We start from the raw sequence: 26,906 nt of genomic DNA, 5'->3' as shown, positions 1-26,906 counted from the left end.
AGAAATAATGGTATAAAAAGACACCTGGATAGCCTACTTATCTCTTGCACAGCACTGAAGCAATAAATAGATACAGTAAGTAAAGGAATATCATAGTACATATAAAAAAGTCTGATGCTTTAGATTATTTTACTGTTGCACAAATGTGTGCCTCTATTGCACAAATGTCTGCCTCTATTGCACAAATGTCTGCCTCTATTGCACAAATGTGTGCCTCTATTGCACAAATGTGTGCCTCTATTGCACAAATGTCTGCCTCTATTGCACAAATGATTCCCTGAATTGCATAAATGTGTGCCTCTATTGCACAAATGTTTGCCTGAATTGCACAAATGTATGCTTCTTTTGCACAAATGTGTGCCTCTATTGCACAAATGTGTGCCTCTATTGCACAAATGTGTGCCTCTGTTGCACAAATGTTTGCATCTGTTGCATAAAAGTGTGCATCTGTTGCACAAAAGTTTGCCTCTATCTAATAACTTAAACTCAAAAGGGGTTTATTAAATAATTTATCCACCAGAAGCATTTGTAAACAGACTGTGGAAGGTAATGTGCAACTGCAAGCCTATGCCACTCCTGATTGGCTGTCTGGCAGTATTCTGCTCAGAAGCAGAAATGCATTGAATCTTCTTAACGGACTAGTAAAAGGGTTAAAACACACAGTTACCAGTGGGCATCCGATGTATCCAAATAATTCCATATACTGTATGAATAAATGCAAACTCCAAAATGCTATAGCAACTCATACTAGGACACATGGAACTATAATTCACATTTATACTAATGACAGTAACTAATAATAATGAATACTTAGCAGAAAATATATTTTGTGTAAACAGTAACATAACTCAGTTGGGAGGTCTGCAGTAATATTGCACAGTAAAATATTTTACAAATCTGCATAACTGCCTCTATAAATATTTTCAGTGAGAGCTTTTACTGTGCATGCGAAGGATATCTAAATATGTTTCATGCGCCACTACATTAAACATTGTGTAGATTGTTTGTTGCAGAATATTCTAATTTATATAATATAGTTATTACAATATGTATTATGAAGAAACAGTTGGATAATTAATCACAAAAAATACATTAATTGTAATATCTCCACCTTTTTTACAGCCTTATCACATGCGCATCTACATAGCACTGTGTACACATTGTGGATCTAGAGCATGCGGACAATTTCCAGTTAGGAAGCAGCCTTTACATATCTTACCTGCACATGTGATACCATCTGGTTGCAGCTGGTACCCAGTATAGCAAGAGCAGACCACACTGGAGCCTATTTCACTGCACCTTTGATTGCAGGGGCCACCACCTGAAATGAAGAAATTGTTACATATTACCAAACCCATTACATTCTGGTAGAGATCCAGAGATTCAGTATAAAACAGAGGGGTTCTTTGGGTAAATCTTCCTCTTTTTTTGTCTCAGAACCAACAGTCATTAGTATTCACTGTGTAAAAATATAATTTTCTACCTCACGCCCATTAGTAGGCACGGAAGAGTCCATACTGTTCATTTCTCGGGGGAATGCCAGAGACAAATTCTGCATTATTATCTGAGGTCTATATGCACATCTGTTAGGGGTTTTATGAATATCATGTACACTGACTACTTGGCTAAAACTTCTCTTCCAGTTACCTTCACTGATATTAAAAGTATATATCATGTATATATATATGTTATTAATAGTGAATTCAAATTTTTATATGTCCTTAGTTTAAAGGGAAACTGAATTTAAAATTAAACTTTCATGATTTAGACAGAACATTTAATAAAGAAAAAAAAAAGAATCCAATTTTACATCCAATATTGAATTGTGCATAGTTTGTACAGGCACACTTTCTGAGGCCTCTACTGAGCATGTGCAAGAGTTCACAGAGTATACATATTTACAGGTCTTTGATTAGCTGGTGGCTGTCACATGATACAGTGTGCAGGGAAATGGAAACATTTTGAAATTTGTAAGGAAAAAAAATCTACTGCTCATTTGCAATTGAGAGTAAGTGCTATTGCATTGGGGTTTATTTATTTATTTTTATCGTGCCTTTGTTGATTATGCAAATATACTGTATTTAATTGCCCTTTAAAGGAACATACAACTCAAAATGTAATTCCCTATAAACTAATTACTGAAAACTATACAACATTGCAATTTACATTGATATAATTACTTATTTTGCCATTTTTGGGGGATAAAAATCAGTAAAGTAAAACTTTTATGTATTAGATACAGCATGCAGTTGAAATAGAAAAAAATAATTTCCAATTCACTACTATTATTAAAATTTGCTTTGTTCACTTTGTAGCCTATATTGAAGAGCATACCTAGGTAGATTCAGTAGCATGCATGAATTATACAGTAGCAGTGTTTGGAACATTGTTTGCTATAAATGCTACTGCCATTGAGTACTAAACACACACATGCACGCATCTGAACTTTTATACAGAGGTTTTTCTCTTAAACAAAGGATATCAAGAGATTGAAGTATAGCAGTGAGAAAATAATTATTATAAATGAGGAATAGTAATTGATTGAAAAGTATTCTAAAAGGGACATGTAATCCATTTTTCTTTCCTGATTCAGATAGAGAATACAGATTTCATCTATGTGCAGCCACCAATCAGCAGCTACTGAGCCTATTTAGATATGCTTATATATTTGAATATACTGTATATATTTAATATATTTTCTTTGTAAGTAATTGCCTTATTAATAATAAAATAAATAATAATAAAAAAAAAATTGACATAAAAATGCATAAAAAAATGTTCTAATGGAATTTTCATGCTACCGTTTATAATTGGTTTAATGTTATGCAAGTACCTACAATAATAAGCAATTCCTGAAAAGTTCTGAAGACACAATTTAGTTTACTCCACTACCATAAGCCTTGAGAATAACTTGTGAATTGGCTGAATGCCATTTATTTTATTTATTGCGATACAACATATTGGATTCTGTTATTTTTCTTATTCACTATGTACTTCCCTTGCCGGAACCAGTGTTTTGTGTTTGTAACTTATATGACATATTCTCAATAAAAAAGAATTTGACTAAAAAAAAAATGTTCTAATGTGTAGGATTATTTTAGTATTGTTTAATAAAATAAATAATATAATATTAGTAATTTTATTTATTTTATTATTAATAACAAAATAAATAATATAATCAATAAAAAAGTGAAAAAAGAAAATGTTCTAAAGTTTTAGATTATTTTATTATTACGCTATTATTTGCATAATGATGTGTTTAACCCCTGGAAATGTGTTACCCACATAGTTAAAAGGGCAGTTTACACATTAGTCATTTTGAAGTTTTACCTTAGATTAAGCTGCAAATAGTCTCCTGCGCCTTTTCTATATCATGAAGCAGGAATAGCAAAAAAGTTATTTTAAAATGAATAATGTTTTTGACCACTTTGAAATGGCTGCCAAGCTCTGCCCACTGATGACAACACAGTCTGGGCTGCATATGGTGTCCAATTACAAAAGGCTCACTAGTTGGATTTAACAGACTGCCAATGCTATTCAGCAGAGTGCCTCGATGCAGCCCAGATTGTGATGTCATCACTGGGCGGAGCTTGGCAGCCATGTCAAAGGGGCCAGAAACAATATTCGTTTGAAATTAACTTTTTTACTGTTCCTGCCGTAAAATATAGAAAGGGTGCAGGAGGCTGTTTGCAGCTTAATCTAAGGTAGGACTTTATGGCTAATGTGTAAACTGTCCATTTAAGGTTAAAGTCAGCTCTAGAGCATCAATACACTACTTGGTGCTAGTTAAGCACAACTGATGAGCCAACGACAAGAGGTATGTGTGCCACCAATCAGCAGCTAGCTCCCAGTAGTGCATTGCTGCTCCTAAGCCTAAATATATATATATATATATATATTTCAATAAAGGATACAAAGAGAACAAAGTAAATTAAAAAGTCTCTTAAAATTGCCTGCTTTGCATATACCATGAAAGATTAAGTTTGAATTTCAGGTCCCTTTAATTGTTTCTTACTAGATTCTTTCCCACTTTGTGATGAATTATGTTTTTTTATTGTAATGTTAAGCGAAGCCACTCTCAGATCCGTTTAAAATTATGCAGAATATGTAGCTGCATTATAAATAATAACTAAATGCAACTTTATTTAAATGCTACCGATTACATTTTGTGTGTGATTCCAGATACTAAACAAAATGAAGTATGTGAAGTCATGTGTAAGTATAGGAATAAAGTGTGCCTACTTACCTCTGCAGCCATTATGCAGAAACGGATCTTCAGCATCTACAGGGTCATTTGGAGAGACGTTAACTGAGGACAGAACGGAAGTAACACTTAGTAACAATTTTTTTCTTTATACTGTGCAGTGCAAATTGATAAAGGATAACCCATATCAGGAAGTGTTGGTAAACAAAGCGAGATGTGCAATAATTTAGTTTCTATGCCAGTATCTGGAACAAGTATTTGTGGTGCTACAATTACATGGTGTAATTTGTTAAAAAATATAATTTATGCAGTACACAAACTGGATCTCTATAGACAAGATTACAAGTGGAGCACAAAAATAATAGCAATGATAATAATCTGCTCTAGTTAAATCAATAGTGGTCCTATTCTTGCGCTTATATGACAAGTTGAAAGTAAACAATTTCTGTCAAGTGAAAGCTTCAGGTGTGCTAACATCTGGAGGTCAGATAGCGGGGCCGGCTAACGCCCTCTACCATAGCCTTCTATGGGGGGCGCTACAAAATCCTGTTCTTGCTTTCGCTTGCGCGCTAACACGCAGGTGCACTAAGACAAGTGCACTAAAGACACTAAAGGTGTGTTTAGAAATACTTGAAATAGCATCGTTCACTTAGAACTTTATTTTTATTTTAAATATATCTTGATATATATTTTTAAAATATCCATGTCTAAATTGTTAGAAATTGATTGATAGATAGATAGATAGATAGATAGATAGATAGATAATGTGTGTGTGTATATATATATTTCCACTGTGTATCTGCACTCACAATTCAAAGATAGTCAGCAACCAGGGTGCTCAGTCAAAATTTCAATAAGTATCAACAAGTAGGGACTGCACTCACTGGATTCAGTTCAAATAATACCTTATTTATTCAATGGTGACGTTTCGGGGTACGCAATTCAATTGGTCTTAGGAAGGGGTTTGCGTACCCCGAAACGTCACCATTGAATAAATAAGGTATTATTTGAACTGAATCCAGTGAGTGCAGTCCCTACTTGTTGATACTTATATATATATATATATATATATAATTAAAAATAAAAAAAAATTCTTAGTGAAGAACAATGCTATTTCAAGTATTTATATTCTAAAAACAAAACAAATGGTGTTAAGTGTTAGGTCTAAGACAAGGTGTTGGACTAGAGTATATATATATATATGTGTGTGTATATGTATGTGTGTATGAATACAGTATATGTGTATATATGTACGTTTGTGTACACATACATATATAGTTAGGAGTATGACTATGCGACTAGGGGTGTGGCTAATTGACTAGGGGTGTGGCTAGCTATCTGGGCGTGGTCAGATGGAATTAAAAAGCAGCAGTGAGGTGCTATTTTCACCCTCCTCCTCAGCACACTGGATTTGTTTTTGTGCCACCACTGCAGAGCTGCCGTATGATGTTTTCTCACAGAAATGATGATAGATTGAAATGGGGCTGCAATTAATATAACACTTTTTACTAGTGTAATACATAATGAAATGACAGTCAGTAAAGCTTGTAAATCCCACAACACATGGTAGAATTGATCATAAAATATTGTACCGTCATCCCTGTTGATGTCTTGGTTAGGGACATCAGACACTTCTTGAGTTTTGACACAGCAGGCTCTGAAGACTTGACCGCACTGGTATCCCAGAAACAAGCTCTGTTCACAGCTCTGCCCCTGAGCCTGAGCGTTCCTCCCAAGCAGGCAGCAGTTACAGCACCTCTGTTGGAACAAATATACAAAATGACATTACACTTGCTCAACATGGTTAGCCCTGCTTTTCCAGAACAACCCTTTCCATTTTTAAATTAAAGGACCATTAAATAATGTAGAACAGTGTTTCTCAACCGTGGTCCTCAAGAAAACCCAACAGGCCAGGTTTTCATTATAGATGAATCAGCGCACAGGTGAAATAATCAGCTGATGAGTGAGCAGGTTAGTAACCATGGTGATACTGATCAGCTGATTACCTGTGCACTGGTTCAGCTATAATGAAAACCTGGCCTGGTGTTGGAGGTACTTGAGGGCCGTGTTTGAGAAACACTGATTTAGACAATGCAGTAATATGCCTGCCTGTATCATGTGACACCCAACAACAAATCACAGAGAGCTATGAAATCTTTCACATGGTTAGTCCCTTAACCTGTGTGCCAGTACAAACTACTGCACAACAACTGTTTGTTTTCACTACATCTCTTGCAAAGGTTTCTGTCAAACTCCAACTAAACAAATAACTTCTCCAAGTGTGCAAGGTATGATGAAAATGAAAAAGTAAATGTAAAAAGCATTGTTGCAAAATTGCAGCCAGATAGTGGGCTATGTGCACGCTCATGAGCCTATCTTGTTTTTTAACAGAGGATACAAAGCGAACAAAGTCTATTTGATAATAGAGGTAAATTAAAGGGACAGTCAACACCAGAATTTTTGTTGTTTAAAAAGATAGATAATCCCTTTATTACCCATTCCCCAGTTTTGCATAACCAACACGGTTATATTAATACACTTTTTACTGCTGTGACTATCTTATATCTAAGCCTCTTCTGACCGCCCCTAATCACATGACTTTTAGTTATTATCTATTGACTTACATTTTAGCCAATTAGTGCAGTGTCTGCCACAATCCACGGGCAAACTCACAATGTTATCTATAGGGTTTACCTGAACTAGCTCTCCCCTGCTGTGAAAAGCAAATACAAAGCATGTGATTAGAGGAGGTCTTCAAGGGCTTAGAAATTATCATATGAGCCTTCCTAGGTCTAGCTTTCAACTAAGAATACCAAGAGAACAAAGCAAAATTGTTGATAAAAGTAAATTGGAAAGTTGTTTAAAATTGCATGCCCTATTTGAAAAATAAAAGTTTTTTTTGGACTTGACTGTCCCTTTAATTAAAGGACCATAAAATACAGTACACTGGCAGAAAAAAGGGTACAGTTGGGGTTTGTTTGGGATCACTTAGGGTACAACTGCTGTGGCTGTACCCTCAATAAATCATAGTTGCACCTACAGGAACTAATATATAGCATTTAGGGGTAAATAAGGCAAATATGTTTCCAGCTGTCAAAGGGTCGATGTCTGTACCATTTAATCCCCAAACAAAGGTACAATCACTTGTGTGACTAAAATGTTTGAGGGGGGTGGGTGGTTCAAGGCTGCCAAACCCTGCCAAATGACTGCACAATTTGATAACAGATGTAAATTGGAACTGCGTGCTCTGTCTAAATCATAAACGTTCTATTCTGGCTTTCATGTTCCTTTAAAAAAATACTCATAAAAAGATAAATAAGCTTCATACAGTGTTATAGGCAGCAAACTGTAACCAGATGACAACACAGCGCTCTCTATAAGCATTTAGGGTACTTTAAATTGATATTAAACCCATTTTTTTCTTTCATGAATCAGATACAGCATGCAAATGTTCCTAAAAACAATAAAACGTCATAATAAAAAGCTAATTTATTTTAATAACAATCAGTTACATGCATAATAAACTATTTTACTGTATAATGCATATATATAAAACACACTACAGTATATGCATAAGCATAGTATAGCCCCCAATGCCCCAGCTCATATAGATTACAATTATAACTATTTTAATGAAACTTAAGATTTTTAGTTTACACGTATAACACGTATATTACACGTATAAATTGTATTGGCATTAAAACCCTCCCTGCACAGAGAACATTCCACTCCTGGCAGAGAACGATGGTTTAATCCCTTACAGCATTTCACCTGCACTTTCGTTTTTCAATGAGGATACCTTAAAGGGACACTAAACCCATTTTTTTTCCTGTCATGATTCAGATAGAGCATGCAATTTTAAGCAACTTTCTAATTTACTCCTTTTATCGTTTTTTCTTCATTCTCTTGCTATCTTTATTTGAAAAAGCAGGCATAAAGATTAGGAGCCAGCCCATTTTTGGTTCAGCAGTCTGGGTAGCGATTGCTGATTGGTAGCTACATTTAGCCACCAATCAGCAAGTGCTATCCAGGTGCTTAACCAAAAATGAATCCTTATTTCAATCTATGCTTTAAATCAGTGCTTGACAAATGTGTTTAAAAATTAGGAGCCAGTAAGAAAATTTAGGAGCCAGGCATATTTTTAGGAGCCAGACCGTTTTATTTGTATATAGACATATGGAGAATAACCCAAAATGTTAGGAGCCAGGGGTAAAATTCTAGGAGCCAGTGGCTACCAGGCTCCTGGGTTTGTCGAGCCCTGCTTTAAATAACAACATGGTCTACAATAGGTTTTGCTAAATTGAAACAATCTATGTTATTATATGACCAATGTAGAATTAAAATGGAACTCCTGCCTATAATAGATGTTGTAATACAAAAATAGTAATATTATAGTTTTATGAGTACTATGTCAGGGTCCCTTTAAAGGGACAGTCTATTTGTTGTTTTTTATTGCTTAAAAAGATAGATAATGCCTTTACTACTTATTCCCCAGATTTGTGCAACCAACATTGTTATATTATTATACTGTACTTTATAACCTCTAAGATTGCCTATTTCTAAGCCCCTGCAGGCAATCTTGTACTGCAGCCAGACAGTGCTAGTTTCTTGTGACACGTAGATAACATTGTGATCACTCCTGTGGAAAATTATAATGGTTTCACAAGAACCAGCACTAATTGGCTAAAATGCAAGATTGTAAAAAGCTTAAAATAAAGAGCACTGAGATAAGGGGCAGTCTGCAGGGGCTTAGATACAGGTAATCACAGAGGTATAAAGTTTATTAATATACAGTAACAGTATTGGTTATACAAAACTGGGGAATGGGAAATAAAGGGATTATCTTTTTAATCAATAACAATTTTCAAGTAGACTTGCAGCAGAAAACTTCAGGTTACACATCTTGTAAAATGTACTTTTATTATTCATTTTGCCAGTTTTCCATTAATTAAACTCATGTTTATTTCCTACATCCACAGACTTCAGAATCCTGGTTCTATAACATTCTACAGAGTGATTGACTAATTGATTAGTTTAGCAGCTCATTGATATCTATTCCTAAGTGGCCTTAGAGGATGAGCTTTTTATGAGAGGCTTTGTTATAGAAAGATCTTTTCAAGAATAATATGTCAAGTTTGATGAATCAGTGCCCGGTTTTTATAAACCCTGTTAAAAACAGGGGCACTTTCATTTATCAAACTTTACATTTCACTCATTTTGTTAAAATACTTACCTTTTAATCTTGAAAGCCGCTCCAGCGCTTCCCCCGCCCGTCACAAGCCTCTTCATATATCAAAAATGACGAATCTGGCTTCCTCCAATCACGCCGTTGCCTCAGGCAATGATTCCCCTGGGGGGGAGCCTTGATTGGAGAATGCCTTATTCGTCATTGCTAATGTATGAAGTGACGAGCAGCAGGAGGGGGAATCACTGGAGCGACTTTCAAGATTAAAAGGTAAGTATTTTAACAAAACGAGTGAAATGTAAAGTTTGATGAATGAAAGTGCCCCTGTTTTTAATAGGGGTTATAAAAACCAGGCACTGATTCATCAAACTTGAAATTCACTTTAATTAGTTATTTATACTAAGCATGTATTAAAATTAGTTTTTAAATATACTTAAAATGTAACTATTGGCATATAAGATGCTGTGCTATTTTTTGTATTCTAAAGAATAATAGTTTTTTGCTAGAGACAAAAGGACAATTTAATTACCCATTTCCTTCTCTTCTACCTCTCTCCTAGCCCTGTGTAGAACACTAGACATGCGATATATGGAAAGTGGCCCCTTTGAGGATTTGGCATGCTACAGTAATAATAGGGAAACTTAGCACCCTCAAGAGGAAACGCTTCCTGTGATTCACATTACGTCTATATTCCTTTGTAACAAATTATTTTATATTATCAAATAAAGATCATACAAAAGAAAAACAAATGCCAAAATACAGCATGTCAGCAGACCTCCTAACAGTCCTGATTTATAAGGGACAGTCCCGGATTCCGAGCTATATCTTGTTTTCCCACTAGGACAGCCATATATCCCGATTTGCAGGATTTCCATTAGCCCCCGCCCATGGACCACCCATACACGCCCACAAGCTGCCATGACACACCCACAATCCACCTGCAACTCCACCCAATACTGGCGCAGCCCCAACCAAAAAACAGTAGCGTGCCCCATCAACCTCCTAAGCCGGTTGGGAGGTATATGTCAGGACTGTGTTTCTCCTGGAACAGCTAAAAATACTGTCAATATGGTCTAGGCCTTCCTTTAAAGGGACACTGTAGCGGAAAAAAAAAATTTGTTTCATAAGAAGGTAATTATTTTATATATTTACTTTTTTTTGGGGTCTACAAGCTGGTGTTAGTCACTAGTCAGATTTTTATTTTCTCTTTTCCATGTGACTAAAAGATACTGAGGGAAAATGTATAAAGCTACATTTGGAGCTTTTGAGGTTTTGTGGTGCAGGTTAGCATGAGAGAGCCTGCACCACTACATTTAAGAAGCAGAGACATTTCCACCTCAGAGGTGTTGAGATAAATCACCTCAACACTTGCTTATTTGTGGTGACTGACCTGCCCAGCAATTGCACAAGAGTAGGGGCAGCATTGCACAAGAGACCTCCTGCGCAATGCTTTATAAATTCTGTATAGTCCTAACAACCAGTTTTACTCACCTTCACAAAATGAGATCCACAGCTGGAATTATTTTCATGCGCTAAACTTTCATGACAGTTTCCAAACTCATTGGCGGCTGTAATTCCTGTGGTGCAGTGAAAATCTTCCAGCTGGTTATTGCAGCACTGTTCCTGGGTGATTCTGGAAATGAATTAAAGAGTTAAAGGATTATTGTTCTGTATTTAAAATCTAGCAGCCAGCCAGAAATATAAGTAACACAAATTCACTTGTGTGCATTCATTTCTTTCTCCAGCCCAAAAATATAAGTAACATAAATTCTCATGATGGCTGAGCATCATGGGAAATGTAGTTCCAAAACCTCTGGAGGGCCAATTTTAAGGATGTCTGCTCTAAGATTATTCACCAGTAGCATAAAACCCCTGGCAGAATTCTATAAAGGCAGTTTTTTTACCTTGGGAACAGTGCATCTCACAAAGGGGTGATCCCTGCATTTAAACTGTTATGAGACCCAAACATTTTCTATTGTGATTTAGACAGAGCATACAATTTTTTTTAAAAAAGTTTACAGTTTACTTCTATTATCAATTTTGTTCGTTCCCATGGTATTCATTGTTGAGAGAGATCCCTAGGTAGGTGTTGGAGTATTACATGGCAGGGAATAGCTGCCATCTAGTGCTCTTACAATTGGATAACATTCTTGCAAAACCACTGCTATATATTGCTCCAGACACATGCACACTCCTGAGCTTACGTCCGTGCTTTTCAACAAAAGTTAAAAAAAGGGAACAAAGAAAATTGGATAATAGAAGTAAATTAGAAATGTGTTTAAAATGATATGCTCGATCTGAATTGTAAAATAAATGTTGGGTTTCATTGCCCTTTAAGAATGTGAAGGAGATGCATACATTATATTAGGGCTCACAAAAAAATTATAATTTAAAAATCATATGAAACCAATACATTAAGTATTGAAATAAAGAGATGCAATAAAAACGTGTTTGGTTAAATCGCATTAAAAAATGTAACAAAATTCTACAAATATCACAGAAATTGTAATATAACTACACTGCACATGCAAAAAAAATAAAAGCTGTGAACTTCATAATTCTCAATACAAAATTCAAAGTATTGTATTGCTTATTGTAAAAGTTCTCTGCGAGATCTGGCGTATTCTCTAAACATTTCCCCCCTGCAGTTCTCACTGTTTTTTATTTCAAACTGAAAGGTGGAACATTGTGCCAAAATCTAAATATGCAAAACACATTTTACCCTAATAGAAAAGCACATACATACATATAGTAATATGTAGCATAACGTTTAATGAAACCTGCTAACCTCTCTCTCCCTTTACAGCACTATGTTACTTTTTTATGGGAGACATCTTGCAACTTGCATGGACAGCCCCTTCCATGAGATCAGTCCCATATGAGTGTCAGTGAGGGTTTTGCATCCTATCCCATGGTCTCATGACCCTAATATTAAACTCAATGTTTTACTTATGATTCAGATAGAGCATGTAGTAAACAAAAATAAGAATGACATTTACTTCTGTGACCAAATTAACTGTGTTCTCTTGGTGTCCTGATTCCTTTGTTTAAAAAGCATGAAGGCTCAGAATCATGCACTTCTCTAGAGCTGTATATGGCTGCATTTATACAACAATGCAGTTAATACTATACAAACTGCTGCCATACAGTGCTCATGTGTATTCTACCTACCTAGGTATTCCCTTCAACAAAGAACACAATGAGAATAAAATACATGTAATAATAAAAGTAAATTGTATGCTCTATCTAAATCATGAAATGAAAAATGATGGGTTTCATGTCCCTTTAATGGGTCATGATCTGGCAACATTTTTGTGGGTCTTAATATGTAACTAGTGGACCTCAACTTTACTATACTTCATTTTTAAGCAGATTTTCATTTTCACTATAACTGTTTAAAGGAATATGAAACAATGCTCCTTTGATTTCATATATTTGTTTTTACTAAAGTAAACATAAAAAAGAAACAGATTGTTTTTTTAAAAAAAACAGTTAACAATGTACTTGTTTTCTAGCTAAATGAACACTTTACTGTCATATGATTTTTGCGGCAAAAGTCCTGTACTGAGGATGAGCAATAAAATGACAAACGCTAGAGCAGATATCTCTTAGCAACACTTTAAAGAAAAATCTGCTCCTTCTTCCTGTAAAGACAGGAAGTAATGGATACTTCACAAATTAAATAAAATAAAAGACAAAATATTTTATTTAAAATTATGAAAATTTGACTGTTTTATATCACTTTACCTTGATAAACATATAGGTAAAGTCACGCTTTGGGGCCACCAAGCTGGTCAGCCAATCAAAGTGCCAGTCAATTGTACTTATCAATGGCTGGCAGTTTGCATCTCCCAAGTGGGACTTTTGTAGATTACATAGGTAAAAAGTGTACCTATCTTTCTTTTTAAACAACAACAATTCTGGTGTTGACTACACCAGAATTGCTGTTGTTTAAAAAGAAAGATAATCCCTTAATTACCCATTCCCCAGTTTTGCATAACCAACACTGTTATAGAAATACACTTTTTACCTATGTAATTACCTTGTATCTAAGCTTCTGCAAACTGCCCCCTTATTTCAGTTCTTTTGACAGACTTGCATTTTAGCCAATGAGCGCTCACTCCAGAGTAACTTCACATGCATGAGCTTAATGTTATCTATATGAAACACATGAATTAATGCCCTCTAGTGGTCAAAATGTATTCATATTAGAGGCAGTCTTCAAGGTCTAAGAAATTAGCATATGAACCTCCTAGGTTTAGCTTTCAACTAAGAATACCAAGAGAACAAAGCAACATTGGTGATAAAAGTAAATTGGAAAGTTGTTTAAAATTACATTCCCTATTTAAATCATGAAAGTTTTTTTTGGGACTTGGTTGTCCTTTAATAAGCAATTCTAAAGGATTGTAATTGTGGGTAGGCAGAGTTTGGCTATTGTAAGACAATTGCATTAAACTGGATATTTATATGTTTTAAAAACATTAAGACTTGGCTGATATGTCATTCTAATAGCAACACAACAGAAATGTCTTGTTTACTGTCCCTTTAAAATTGATTTACCCTTAATGAGTTTTCAGTGGCTCCAGCTGCAGAGTATAAAATGTATGTAATATTTCACCTTTGGTTTATTTTTCTATATGACATTGCTGTTTTTGCTAGTTGAAACCAAAAACCATTTCAATGGGCTGAGCTTTTAGGGAGCGCAGACATCTTATCTTATTTCTACACACAATGGCCTCCTTATCTTATCTCTGTTTTCACAAAAGCCAGTTCTTAGGGCCCAATGATCTAAAGTTCTCTGGCCAGTGGCAGACCTAATGAACAGAGGTCAATGGTGCAAGATATTTTTTTGCCCCCCCTCCCATAATTTAGACTGCAATGAGTCTAAATAATGTAAATATGTTGCTTAGCATCATTCTTAAGTAATTAGAACCCCCTATACACTGTAAAGGGTTATGACTCTGTGTGCCCCCCCATCCCTCGGCCCCGGTGCAGTTGCACTGCCTATAGGTCCGCCCCTGGCTCTGGCGAGATGATCTAAGCAGTCTCATCAGTACTACAAGGTTCATCAAAAAATGTTATAAAGGAAAATTTTTGTTTGAAAGCTCTTTATGTTGCTCTGCAGCGTTGTGGAGTGGAAGTGAAGGAGAACACTTATATTGCAAAATAATGCTAAAAAAAGCCCTGAAAGATTTTGTGAGATTTCTCTCCATGCTGGTGAGTTTCTGATCATCAACCCTTAGAGAGAGCAATTGACATGATTGGCTGTAGCGGTCCAACATCGCTAAATACTAACAGCATACGCTGTTGGCATTTAACATTGCACAAGCAGGGGGTGTCAATCATCCCGATCGTATAGGGATGACTGAAGTCCGCCAACCTTTAAGATGGCGGACAAGTTGAGGAGCAGCAACTTCAGTTTCCAGCGAGCCGGAAACGACAGGGGTAGAAAGAAGCATCCGCTGCTTATTAAATCCACCCCTAAAGTGTAATTTTGTTTGGCATCTGAAGATTTATATAGCCTTTCTATAAGCAGTACATAAATATTGATATATCCAGTATATATGGGGATACAACAGACAAAAACAGCTATTTCAAATGACAAAATAAATGGAAAGGCTCTATTTGTAAACAATTTATGCACTCCAGCAGGTAAAGTACAAAGCCCCTTTAGCTCCAGATCACCAACGCACTACTGGTCTAGAGCTGCCAATAACCACTAGGCCGTGTATTTCTGCTCCAGACCGGTAGTGCAGACCATTGGAAGGGATTAAACTGTTATGTGCAAGCTAGAATGCAAACAGAATATGCTCTATTTAAATAAAGCATTTAATTGTTGATCTTTTAAGTGATTTTGAAAGTGTTCATTCCAGCCTCACTCAGGAATTACACAAGTCAACTTCAGTATTAGTTTGATGTGGACTTTGTGATCCTTTTAGCATTTCACCCTCATCTCCTGGGAGACTATTGGTATTTCAGATGAAGGGCATTTCCTCACACACTTGTATCCCATTCTCTTCCTGAGTCATTATATAATGTTTCACTCAGTAGCCCCTCTAGAGAATCCTTTCATCCTGCTCCTTTGCAGGCTTTAAATATTTCTGTATAAACCCTGCAGTGTTCAGTTGTGACTATTATTTCTTGCACTGTAGAAACAACACTTCACTCAGTTGTAATAAACACTCATTGCTTCCAAATTAGAGCACAGCCGCCAACACCACCATAAATACGCGCTGACAATGCTAAGCAGGTTTAGACAAATGAATGTAGACTGAATCTGGCAGATGTCAAAATGTTTTTGTTTGTTTCTTTGTTTTTGTTTTCTTTAAGGGGTGCATTTTTTAAATGGTTGGTTAGTTTGTTTTTTGCTAACTATTTTGTAAAAGTATTTTTTTAAAGGAACACAAAGCACGTTTTTATTTCATGGTTCAGATAGAGCATATCATTTTAAACCATTTCTAATTGATTTCTGTTATCAAATGTGCTTCATTCTTTTGGTATTTTTTGTTGAAGGAACAGCAATGCACTACTGGAAACTAGCTGATCACATTGATTGAACCAATGACAAGAGGCATATATGTGCAGCTAGCAATCAACAGTTAACTCCCAATAATGCACTGCTGCTCCTGAGCCTACCTAGATATGCTTTTCAACAAAGGACACCAAGAGAATGCCACAAATTAAATGATAGAAGTAAATTAGAAAGTTGTTTAAATTGCATGTTCTATTGAAATCATGAAAGATACATTTTGAGTTTCATGTCCATTAGTGTTTGGGGTTTTTTTTCCTTTAAAAACTTAGGGAGTTTTAGAAGTGCTTAGGCTTAGGGGTATTAGTTTTGGGGCTTTTTTTGTTGGTTGGATGATCTAGTAATATGGGTACATACGAGGGGTCATTATGGATTAGCAGGTTAATAGTGGGGGTTGGCATATAAGGGTTTAAGCATTGGGGCTTTTAGCAGTTTAGGGTTGAACAGACATGGGGGTTTAGCTGTGGAGGACTTATGTATTGAGGTTGTAGCCTTTGTATTGGGGGTTGTGGCGGTTCAAGGGTTAATACCAGAGAGGGTTTATGCTTTAGGGGTTGGTGAACTTTATAGGTTAATTGTGGGTTTTTAGGCGTGAGGGGGCTGCATTGAGAGTTGCAGCAGTTTTTGGATGATAACAATATTGCATGTCGATTATGGAATGCTTTGTGAACGCAACTTCCCAAGTTTTTAACCAACAGAGCGATACTGATTCCGTGAGGCTAAGCTCAAAGTAACATGTTGCATACAATTAGTATCACTAGTCTTATGCCTAGGCCATAGTTAGCTAGGGTTACTAATGAAAATAATCACATTCTCTAATTAATAAGAGAATCCAATCTTTGCATAAGAATGTCTCTTAAAGGGATACTGAACCCAATTTTTTTTCTTTCATGAATCACATAGAGCATGCAATTTTAAGTAACTTTCTAATTTACTTCTGTTATCATTTTTTCTTCGTTCTCTTGGTATCTTTATTTGAAATAGCAGGAATTTAAGCTTAAAAAGCCGGCCCATTTTTGGTTCAGAGCGTGGTTAGCGCTCGCTGATTGGTGGCACATTTAGTATCTCAAGACAGTGGAGACTTGTGGGTTATTCAAATGGGGGTTCACAATAGAAAAAAAAGGGACCTGCTTAATAAGTCTTAATGTTTTAACTGACTTTTAAACTAGCATTTTAAACTTAACTAAACTAACTAAACAAGCTCCTCTCAGCAGATATCCCAGGCTCCCACCATCGTATCTGCAAAAAAGCTGACTGCAGCAGTTAACTGGTCTGTGGTGTACTTTAAAATAACTGTATTAACCAGCTAAATAAAGTAGCTCCTCTCAGCAGCTATCCCTCCAGTCCCACCATCCAACAAAGAGTATACAACAAGGCTTCCTTTCTGTACTCATTATATATTATATATAGCAGTCAGGGGTAAACAAAATAATAATAATATAAAGTTAAACATAGGAGTCAGTGGGGCTAAAATAAAAAGTTAAAATATGCAGGTTTACTGCCTATCTGCAGCAGTTAACTGCTTTTTTGTTAAATAACTTTTTAATTGTTTGAACAACTCTTAGACTCTGCAATCTGCTAATAATTTAAAATCTAAAATACTTTTAACTAGTAATCTAGTGTAATTTAAATCAGGCAAAAGCCGTGACAGCCGTCAACGGTTAACTAGTAATTAAAACTAGCCTGCTGTTCTGCCTCTCAGTCTCACTCTACTGATCTTCTATCTAAAAATATGCTGTTAAACTGTCTTTAGTAAGTAACTCTTAAGAAAACAATATTCTCCAGTCAGTCCCTACTCTACTCTGTCTCACTCTCTCTACGGTCAACTTCTGTTTTAAAGTGCCTTCACGCCACGCCACGCACCAAATTCCAACTTAGTCAATCTCTAACTGCCCAAAATGAGCTCCTCTCAGCTCAACGGCTATCTCCACAATGAGATTTTGCTCTGTTGAGGGGGAGGAGCCTCGTAAAGGGTCATCACGTGACTGGAGTGATGGTGTCACGTATCCGGACCTATAGCACCACCTCTGCTCACTTGCACTGATTAAGACTCTATAGAGATGGGTTGGAGGCTGGGAGCAGGCTGCAGGCAAATGTAATAGCAGTGATCTTACAGGCATGTAGCCTATAACCGCACGTGCGGTTAAATAAAAAATAAAACATAAAAAAAGTGACCATTTTTTTTCTTTAAAAAAAAAAAAAAACAGTTTGGCTTTTACTTTTTGGGGTAGAAATTAAATATAATTTTTCCAATAGGGGGGCTATTTTATTCAGAATTTTGTTTTTTTCTTCATTTGCCTGGGGGTTCACATGCGGTTGTGCGCATATGGAGGAGCCTCCACTGTCTCAAGATATCATTTGGTTTATATATGGGTGCTATGAAAATAAGACCAATCATGAAAACCAATTTATCGATCAGGGTCCAAAGGACAAATAAATAGGTGTACAAAACTGAAGTACATGGCAACAGAGGAAAATAGAGGTAGCACTGTGTTGGAGGTCTAGAAAGGGTACACTAACATAAGATTAGAGAGATAGGACAGTAAAAGTTGTGAGCTTTGACTCAGCCTTGAAATTTGATGAATGGTGAATGATCAACGAGGACATGTCCAGAACAAGAATTAGATAAATGTACATTTAAACTTCAAAATGCAGAGAATGGAACAAAGAGTTTAACAAGAAGTTTGAAACTCACAGACTGATATGATTTGAGGCTTTAGAGAGGTGATGGTAACTAGTAGACATGGGTTAGAGAGGTGATGGTATTTAGTAGACATGAGTTAGAGAGGTGATGGTAACTAGTAGATATGGGTTAGAGAGGTGATGGTAACTAGTAGACATGGGTTAGAGAGGTGATAGTATTTAGTAGACATGAGTTAGAGAGGTGATGGTATCTAGTAGACATGGGTTAGAGAGTTGATGGTAACTAGAAGACATGGGTTAGAGAGGTGATGGTAACTAGTAGACATGGGTTAGAGAGGTGATGGTAACTAGTAGACACGGGTTAGAGAGATGATGGTAACTAGTAGACATGGGTTAGAGAGGTGATGGTATTTAGTAGACATGAGTTAGAGAGGTGATGGTAACTAGTAGATATGGGTTAGAGAGGTGATGGTAACTAGTAGACATGGGTTAGAGAGGTGATAGTATTTAGTAAACATGAGTTAGAGAGGTGATGGTATCTAGTAGACATGGGTTAGAGAGGTGATGGTAACTAGAAGACACGGGTTAGAGAGGTGATGGTAACTAGTAGACATGGGTTAGAGAGGTGATGGTAACTAGTAGACACGGGTTAGAGAGGTGATGGTAACTACTAGACATGGGTTAGAGAGGTGATGGTAACTAGTAGACATGGGTTAGAGAGGTGATATTATTTAGTAGACATGAGTTAGAGAGGTGATGGTATTTAGTAGACATGAGTTAGAGAGGTGATGGTATCTAGTAGACATGGGTTAGAGAGGTGATGGTAACTAGTAGACATGGGTTAGAGAGGTGATAGTATTTAGTAGACATGAGTTAGAGAGGTGATGGTATCTAGTAGACATGGGTTAGAGAGGTGATGGTATTTAGTAGACATGAGTTAGAGAGGTGATGGTAACTAGTAGATATGGGTTAGTGAGGTGATGGTAACTAGTAGACATGGGTTAGAGAGGTGATAGTATTTAGTAGACATGAGTTAGAGAGGTGATGGTATCTAGTAGACATGGGTTAGAGAGGTGATGGTAACTAGAAGACACGGGTTAGAGAGGTGATGGTAACTAGTAGACATGGGTTAGAGAGGTGATGGTAACTAGTAGACACGGGTTAGAGAGGTGATGGTAACTAGTAGACATGGGTTAGAAAGGTGATGGTATTTAGTAGACATGAGTTAGAGAGGTGATGGTAACTAGTAGATATGGGTTAGAGAGGTGATGGTAACTAGTAGACATGGGTTAGAGAGGTGATAGTATTTAGTAGACATGAGTTAGAGAGGTGATGGTATCTAGTAGACATGGGTTAGAGAGGTGATGGTAACTAGAAGACACGGGTTAGAGAGGTGATGGTAACTAGTAGACATGGGTTAGAGAGGTGATGGTAACTAGTAGACACGGGTTAGAGAGGTGATGGTAACTAGTAGACATGGGTTAGAAAGGTGATGGTAACTAGTAGACATGGGTTAGAGAGGTGATATTATTTAGTAGACATGAGTTAGAGAGGTGATGGTATCTAGTAGACATGGGTTAGAGAGGTGATGGTAACTAGTAGACACGGGTTAGAGAGGTGATGGTAACTAGTAGACATGGGTTAGAGAGGTGATAGTATTTAGTAGACATGGGTTAGAGTGGTGATGGTATCTAGTAGACATGGGTTAGAGAGGTGATTGTAACTAGTAGACATGGGTTAGAGTGGTGATTATAACTAGTAGACATGGGTTAGAGAGGTGATGGTAACTAGTAGATATGGGTTAGAGAGGTGATGGTAACTAGTAGACATGGGTAAGAGAGGTAATGGTAACTAGTAGACATGGGTTAGAGAGGTGATGGTAACTAGTAGACATGGGTTAGAGAGGTGATGGTAACTAGTAGACACGGGTTAGAGAGGTGATGGTAACTAGTAGACACGGGTTAGAGAGGTGATGGTATCTAGTAGACATGAGTACAGACTAAAAAATAAATATGGATGATAAATTGTTCATTATGAAAAAAAATTATTTAATTTCATCCAAAATTACTTCCTGGAGAATCTCAGCTGGAGTTTGACAACATTATTCATTATGGATATTTGTTAACCCTTATTTCATTTGGAGAAATTTTTCAGGGTAATAGAGGTTAATAAAGTTAAAGGAGTAGCTTTTCAGTGTTAAGATTGGTCAAGAACAAAAATGAAGCTGAACCTTTGAACCCTTTCTCGCCTGCTGAAAAGACTTCCCACGAGCTAGGAAATAATAATCATTTATTTATTTGTTTCTTCATTATGTTTTTTTTGTTGTCTCCATTTTAAAAATATTTAAAGAATATCACAAATGTAGTGATTTTTTTTTGGGGGGGTGATTAGACTTAATCTAAATGCTCGTGTTTAGGGGTGGGGGGGTATAGACTGATTTAAGAAAGGATTTAATTAAAATGAATGTGACTAGCACAAGCTGAACTTGTTTCTTTGGATAGGAATGCCTATATTTAAGTGGTCTAGTTTTTCTGCTTTTTTTGAAGTTGCCAATGATTTCCACGTGCATGTATAGTGCAAGTAGACACTGTGCATAGTACTGCATGCAGACCTGTGTGCATAGTGCAAGTAGACTTATGTGCACAGTAGTGCAAGCAGACTTCTGTGCATAGTGCAAGTAGACTTATGTGCACAGTAGTGCAAGCAGATTTCTGTGCATAGTGCAAGTAGACTTATGTAATAGTACTGCAAGCAGACCTGTGTGCATAGTACAAGTAGACTTATGTGCATAGTACTGCAAGCAGGCCTGTGTGCATAGTGCAGGTAGACGTATGTGCACAGTAGTGCAAGCAGTCTTCTGTGCATAGTGCAAGTAGACTTATGTGCATAGTACTGCAAGCAGACCTATGTGCATACTGCAAGTAGACACTGTGCATAGTACTGCAAGCAGACCTGTGTGCATAGTTCAAGTAGACACTGTGCATAGTACTGCAAGCAGGCCTGTGTGCGTAGTTCAAGAAGACTTATGTGCAAAGTACTGAAAGCAGGCTTGTGTGCACAGTAGTGCAGGTAAACTTATGTGCATAGTACTGCAAGCAGACCTGTGTGCATAGTGCAAGTAGACTTACGTGCACAGTAGTGCAAGCAGACTTATGTGCACAGTAGTGCAGGTAGACTTATGTGCATAGTACTGCAAGCAGACCTGTGTGCATAGTGCAAGTAGACACTGTGCATAGTACTGCAAGCAGACCTGTGTGCATAGTGCAAGTAGACTTATGTGCACAGTAGTGCAAGCAGACTTATGTGCATAGTAGTGCAGGTAGACTTATGTGCATAGTACTGCAAGCAGACCTGTGCGCATAGTGCAAGTAGACACTGTGCATAGTACTGCAAGCAGACCTGTGTGCATAGTGCAAGTAGACTTATCTGCATAGTAGTGAAAGCAGACTTCTGTGCACACATACACATGTACACACACACACATGTGTATGTGTGCACAGAATATATATATATATATATAAACATACACACATATAAATACACAGTCCATTTGTCATACACCCTATACTTTAACCCTTTTTTATTAATACTATATATATATATATATATATATATATATATATGTGTGTGTGTGTGTGTGTGTGTGTGTGTGTGTGAGAATTACTTTATTGTAATACATTATACACGTGTAGCAGTTAACTGGTCTGTGGTGGTCTGTGGTGTACTTTAAAATAACTGTATTAACCAGCTAAATAAAGTAGCTCCTCTCAGCAGCTATCCCTCCAGTCCCACCATCCAACAAAGAGTATACAACAAGGCTTCCTTTCTGTACTCATTATATATTATATATAGCAGTCAGGGGTAAACAAAATAATAATAATATAAAGTTAAACATAGTAGTCAGTGGGGCTAAAATAAAAAGTTAAAATATGCAGGTTTACTGCCTATCTGCAGCAGTTAACTGCTTTTTTGTTAAATAACTTTTTAATTGTTTGAACAACTCTTAGACTCTGCAATCTGCTAATAATTTAAAATCTAAAATACTTTTAACTAGTAATCTAGTGTAATTTAAATCAGGCAAAAGCCGTGACAGCCGTCAACGGTTAACTAGTAATTAAAACTAGCCTGCTGTTCTGCCTCTCAGTCTCACTCTACTGATCTTCTATCTAAAAATATGCTGTTAAACTGTCTTTAGTAAGTAACTCTTAAGAAAACAATATTCTCCAGTCAGTCCCTACTCTACTCTGTCTCACTCTCTCTACGGTCAACTTCTGTTTTAAAGTGCCTTCACGCCACGCCACGCACCAAATTCCAACTTAGTCAATCTCTAACTGCCCAAAATGAGCTCCTCTCAGCTCAACGGCTATCTCCACAATGAGATTTTGCTCTGTTGAGGGGGAGGAGCCTCGTAAAGGGTCATCACGTGACTGGAGTGATGGTGTCACGTATCCGGACCTATAGCACCACAACTGCTCACTTGCACTGATTAAGACTCTATAGAGATGGGTTGGAGGCTGGGAGCAGGCTGCAGGCAAATGTAATAGCAGTGATCTTACAGGCATGTAGCCTATAACCGCACGTGCGGTTAAATAAAAAATAAAACATAAAAAAAGTGACAATTTTTTTTCTTTAAAAAAAAAAAAACAGTTTGGCTTTTACTTTTTTGGGGTAGAAATTAAATATAATTTTTCCAATAGGGGGGCTATTTTATTCAGAATTTTGTTTTTTTCTTCATTTGCCTGGGGGTTCACATGCGGTTGTGCGCATATGGAGGAGCCTCCACTGTCTCAAGATATCATTTGGTTTATATATGGGTGCTATGAAAATAAGACCAATCATGAAAACCAATTTATCGATCAGGGTCCAAAGGACAAATAAATAGGTGTACAAAACTGAAGTACATGGCAACAGAGGAAAATAGAGGTAGCACTGTGTTGGAGGTCTAGAAAGGGTACACTAACATAAGATTAGAGAGATAGGACAGTAAAAGTTGTGAGCTTTGACTCAGCCTTGAAATTTGATGAATGGTGAATGATCAACGAGGACATGTCCAGAACAAGAATTAGATAAATGTACATTTAAACTTCAAAATGCAGAGAATGGAACAAAGAGTTTAACAAGAAGTTTGAAACTCACAGACTGATATGATTTGAGGCTTTAGAGAGGTGATGGTAACTAGTAGACATGGGTTAGAGAGGTGATGGTATTTAGTAGACATGAGTTAGAGAGGTGATGGTATCTAGTAGACATGGGTTAGAGAGGTGATGGTAACTAGTAGACACGGGTTAGAGAGGTGATGGTAACTAGTAGACATGGGTTAGAGAGGTGATAGTATTTAGTAGACATGAGTTAGAGAGGTGATGGTATCTAGTAGACATGGGTTAGAGAGGTGATTGTAACTAGTAGACATGGGTTAGAGTGGTGATTATAACTAGTAGACATGGGTTAGAGAGGTGATGGTAACTAGTAGATTCGGGTTAGAGAGGTGATGGTAACTAGTAGACATGGGTAAGAGAGGTAATGGTAACTAGTAGACATGGGTTAGAGAGGTGATGGTAACTAGTAGACACGGGTTAGAGAGGTGATGGTAACTAGTAGACACGGGTTAGAGAGGTGATGGTATCTAGTAGACATGAGTACAGACTAAAAAATAAATATGGATGATAAATTGTTCATTATGAAAAAAATGTATTTAATTTCATCCAAAATTACTTCCTGGAGAATCTCATCTGGAGTTTGACAACATTATTCATTATGGATATTTGTTAACCCTTATTTCAGGGCAATAGAGGTTAATAAAGTTAAAGGAGTAGCTTTTCAGTGTTAAGATTGGTCAAGAACAAAAATGAAGCTGAACCTTTGAACCCTTTCTCGCCTGCTGAAAAGACTTCCCACGAGCTAGGAAATAATAATCATTTATTTATTTGTTTCTTCATTATGTTTTTTTTGTTGTCTCCATTTTAAAAATATTTAAAGAATATCACAAATGTAGTGATTTTTTTTGGGGGGGTGATTAGACTTAATCTAAATGCTCGTGTTTAGGGGTGGGGGGGTATAGACTGATTTAAGAAAGGATTTAATTAAAATGAATGTGTCTAGCACAAGCTGAACTTGTTTCTTTGGATAGGAATGCCTATATTTAAGTGGTCTAGTTTTTCTGCTTTTTTTGAAGTTGCCAATGATTTCCACGTGCATGTATAGTGCAAGTAGACACTGTGCATAGTTCGTTCCTGGTAGAGCGCTTCTCTCTTTGTATGCAAATTATTATGACCCTGGGGAAGTCTCCCTATGGGTGATGGGGGAAACCAGACGTGGACTCCTTGCCCAGTGTGCTTAGAGGAATGTGGCTGCACCTCACTGACGAGGCCCGTAGGAGGCCGAAACGATCGTCTGGGGTTGTCATGTTCCTTGTTCAGAGGGGAATTGCCTGGTATTTCGGGGCTGGACTGACCTTACTTGGCGGGATCAGACTGATATACTTCAGGAAAGTTTTCTTCTGTGAAAAGCACACTGGTCTAAAAGAGGCTGCTTCCGGGTGGTAAATCGCCATAGAACAAGCCACTGAGCTGTTGTTCGTTCCTGGTAGAGCGCTTCTCTCTTTGTATGCAAACTGTGCATAGTACTGCATGCAGACCTGTGTGCATAGTGCAAGTAGACTTATGTGCACAGTAGTGCAAGCAGACTTCTGTGCATAGTGCAAGTAGACTTATGTGCACAGTAGTGCAAGCAGATTTCTGTGCATAGTGCAAGTAGACTTATGTAATAGTACTGCAAGCAGACCTGTGTGCATAGTACAAGTAGACTTATGTGCATAGTACTGCAAGCAGGCCTGTGTGCATAGTGCAGGTAGACGTATGTGCACAGTAGTGCAAGCAGTCTTCTGTGCATAGTGCAAGTAGACTTATGTGCATAGTACTGCAAGCAGACCTATGTGCATACTGCAAGTAGACACTGTGCATAGTACTGCAAGCAGACCTGTGTGCATAGTTCAAGTAGACACTGTGCATAGTACTGCAAGCAGGCCTGTGTGCGTAGTTCAAGAAGACTTATGTGCAAAGTACTGAAAGCAGGCTTGTGTGCACAGTAGTGCAGGTAAACTTATGTGCATAGTACTGCAAGCAGACCTGTGTGCATAGTGCAAGTAGACTTACGTGCACAGTAGTGCAAGCAGACTTATGTGCACAGTAGTGCAGGTAGACTTATGTGCATAGTACTGCAAGCAGACCTGTGTGCATAGTGCAAGTAGACACTGTGCATAGTACTGCAAGCAGACCTGTGTGCATAGTGCAAGTAGACTTATGTGCACAGTAGTGCAAGCAGACTTATGTGCATAGTAGTGCAGGTAGACTTATGTGCATAGTACTGCAAGCAGACCTGTGTGCATAGTGCAAGTAGACACTGTGCATAGTACTGCAAGCAGACCTGTGTGCATAGTGCAAGTAGACTTATCTGCATAGTAGTGAAAGCAGACTTCTGTGCACACATACACATGTACACACACACACATGTGTATGTGTGCACAGAATATATATATATATATATATATATATATATATATATATAAACATACACACATATAAATACACAGTCCATTTGTCATACACCCTATACTTTAACCCTTTTTATTAATAATATATATATATATATATATATATATATATATATGTGTGTGTGTGTGTGTGAGAATTACTTTATTGTAATACATTATACACGTGTTTTGTTATAGTTTTATTCTAGGCCGAACACTTCACTTCAGGTATCCAGGTGCACTACATTCTTCAATGCTATTATGTGTTGCTCTTGTGTGCAACACATAACTCACCATTTGTAATATGAGGGGTGTTAGAGCACCCCATACTATCTATTGAAAGAATTGGGAGCACTAAAAAATGTCTGCAGCATTAACATTCTCTGATAAAAGTATTTTGCCATTGTCTAGTAATACCAGATTGTGTGCTATTCTTAGTGCAGGACTGCTATATGGATAGAGCAAATTTGGGAAAAGAGGTAAGGGCGCTAGAAAAGCTTAAGATACCCCTAAAAAAGCTTGATTAAAGACAAAAATTGACCGGGGACTTAAATAGACTATATATAAATTTTATAAAAATCAGATTAGACAAACATAAATTTAAAAGCAGCATACATAAAAAAAATATAATATATTTAAAAGGGACGTCTCCCTATAACTTCACAATTACACTTTTATCAGTGAAACAATATATATAAAGATACCAGAGTGCAGTGGTAGATACTGTTATATTAAAAAGGTCATTCCTTAGGACATTGTTGTTAATCGGATAGTGTCTATCTTTGGTTTCAAATGTCAAGTCTGTAAAAACTGTAAA

At 36.9% G+C, this 26,906-nt stretch overlaps 1 protein-coding gene across 2 annotated transcripts in view; it reads right to left on the bottom strand.

The window, feature by feature from the left end:
- The window catches only part of FBLN1 (fibulin 1), a 281,252-nt gene that overhangs the window by 167,811 nt on the left and 86,535 nt on the right, over nucleotides 1-26,906 (bottom strand). For both annotated transcript variants that reach the window (XM_053719006.1, XM_053719007.1), the window contains exons 3-6: nucleotides 10,881-11,022; nucleotides 5,797-5,962; nucleotides 4,247-4,309; nucleotides 1,220-1,321 (exon numbers count right to left, since the gene is read on the bottom strand). In XM_053719006.1, the coding sequence (XP_053574981.1) occupies nucleotides 1,220-1,321; nucleotides 4,247-4,309; nucleotides 5,797-5,962; nucleotides 10,881-11,022 (473 nt within the window). The remainder of the gene's footprint in view (nucleotides 1-1,219; nucleotides 1,322-4,246; nucleotides 4,310-5,796; nucleotides 5,963-10,880; nucleotides 11,023-26,906) is intronic.

The sequence above is a fragment of the Bombina bombina genome, chromosome 6 (genome assembly GCF_027579735.1).
Source record: "Bombina bombina isolate aBomBom1 chromosome 6, aBomBom1.pri, whole genome shotgun sequence".
Classification (NCBI taxonomy): Eukaryota; Metazoa; Chordata; class Amphibia; order Anura; family Bombinatoridae; genus Bombina; species Bombina bombina.
Note: the sequence above shows the minus strand (reverse complement) of the source record. Positions and strands in the feature narration are given on the sequence as shown.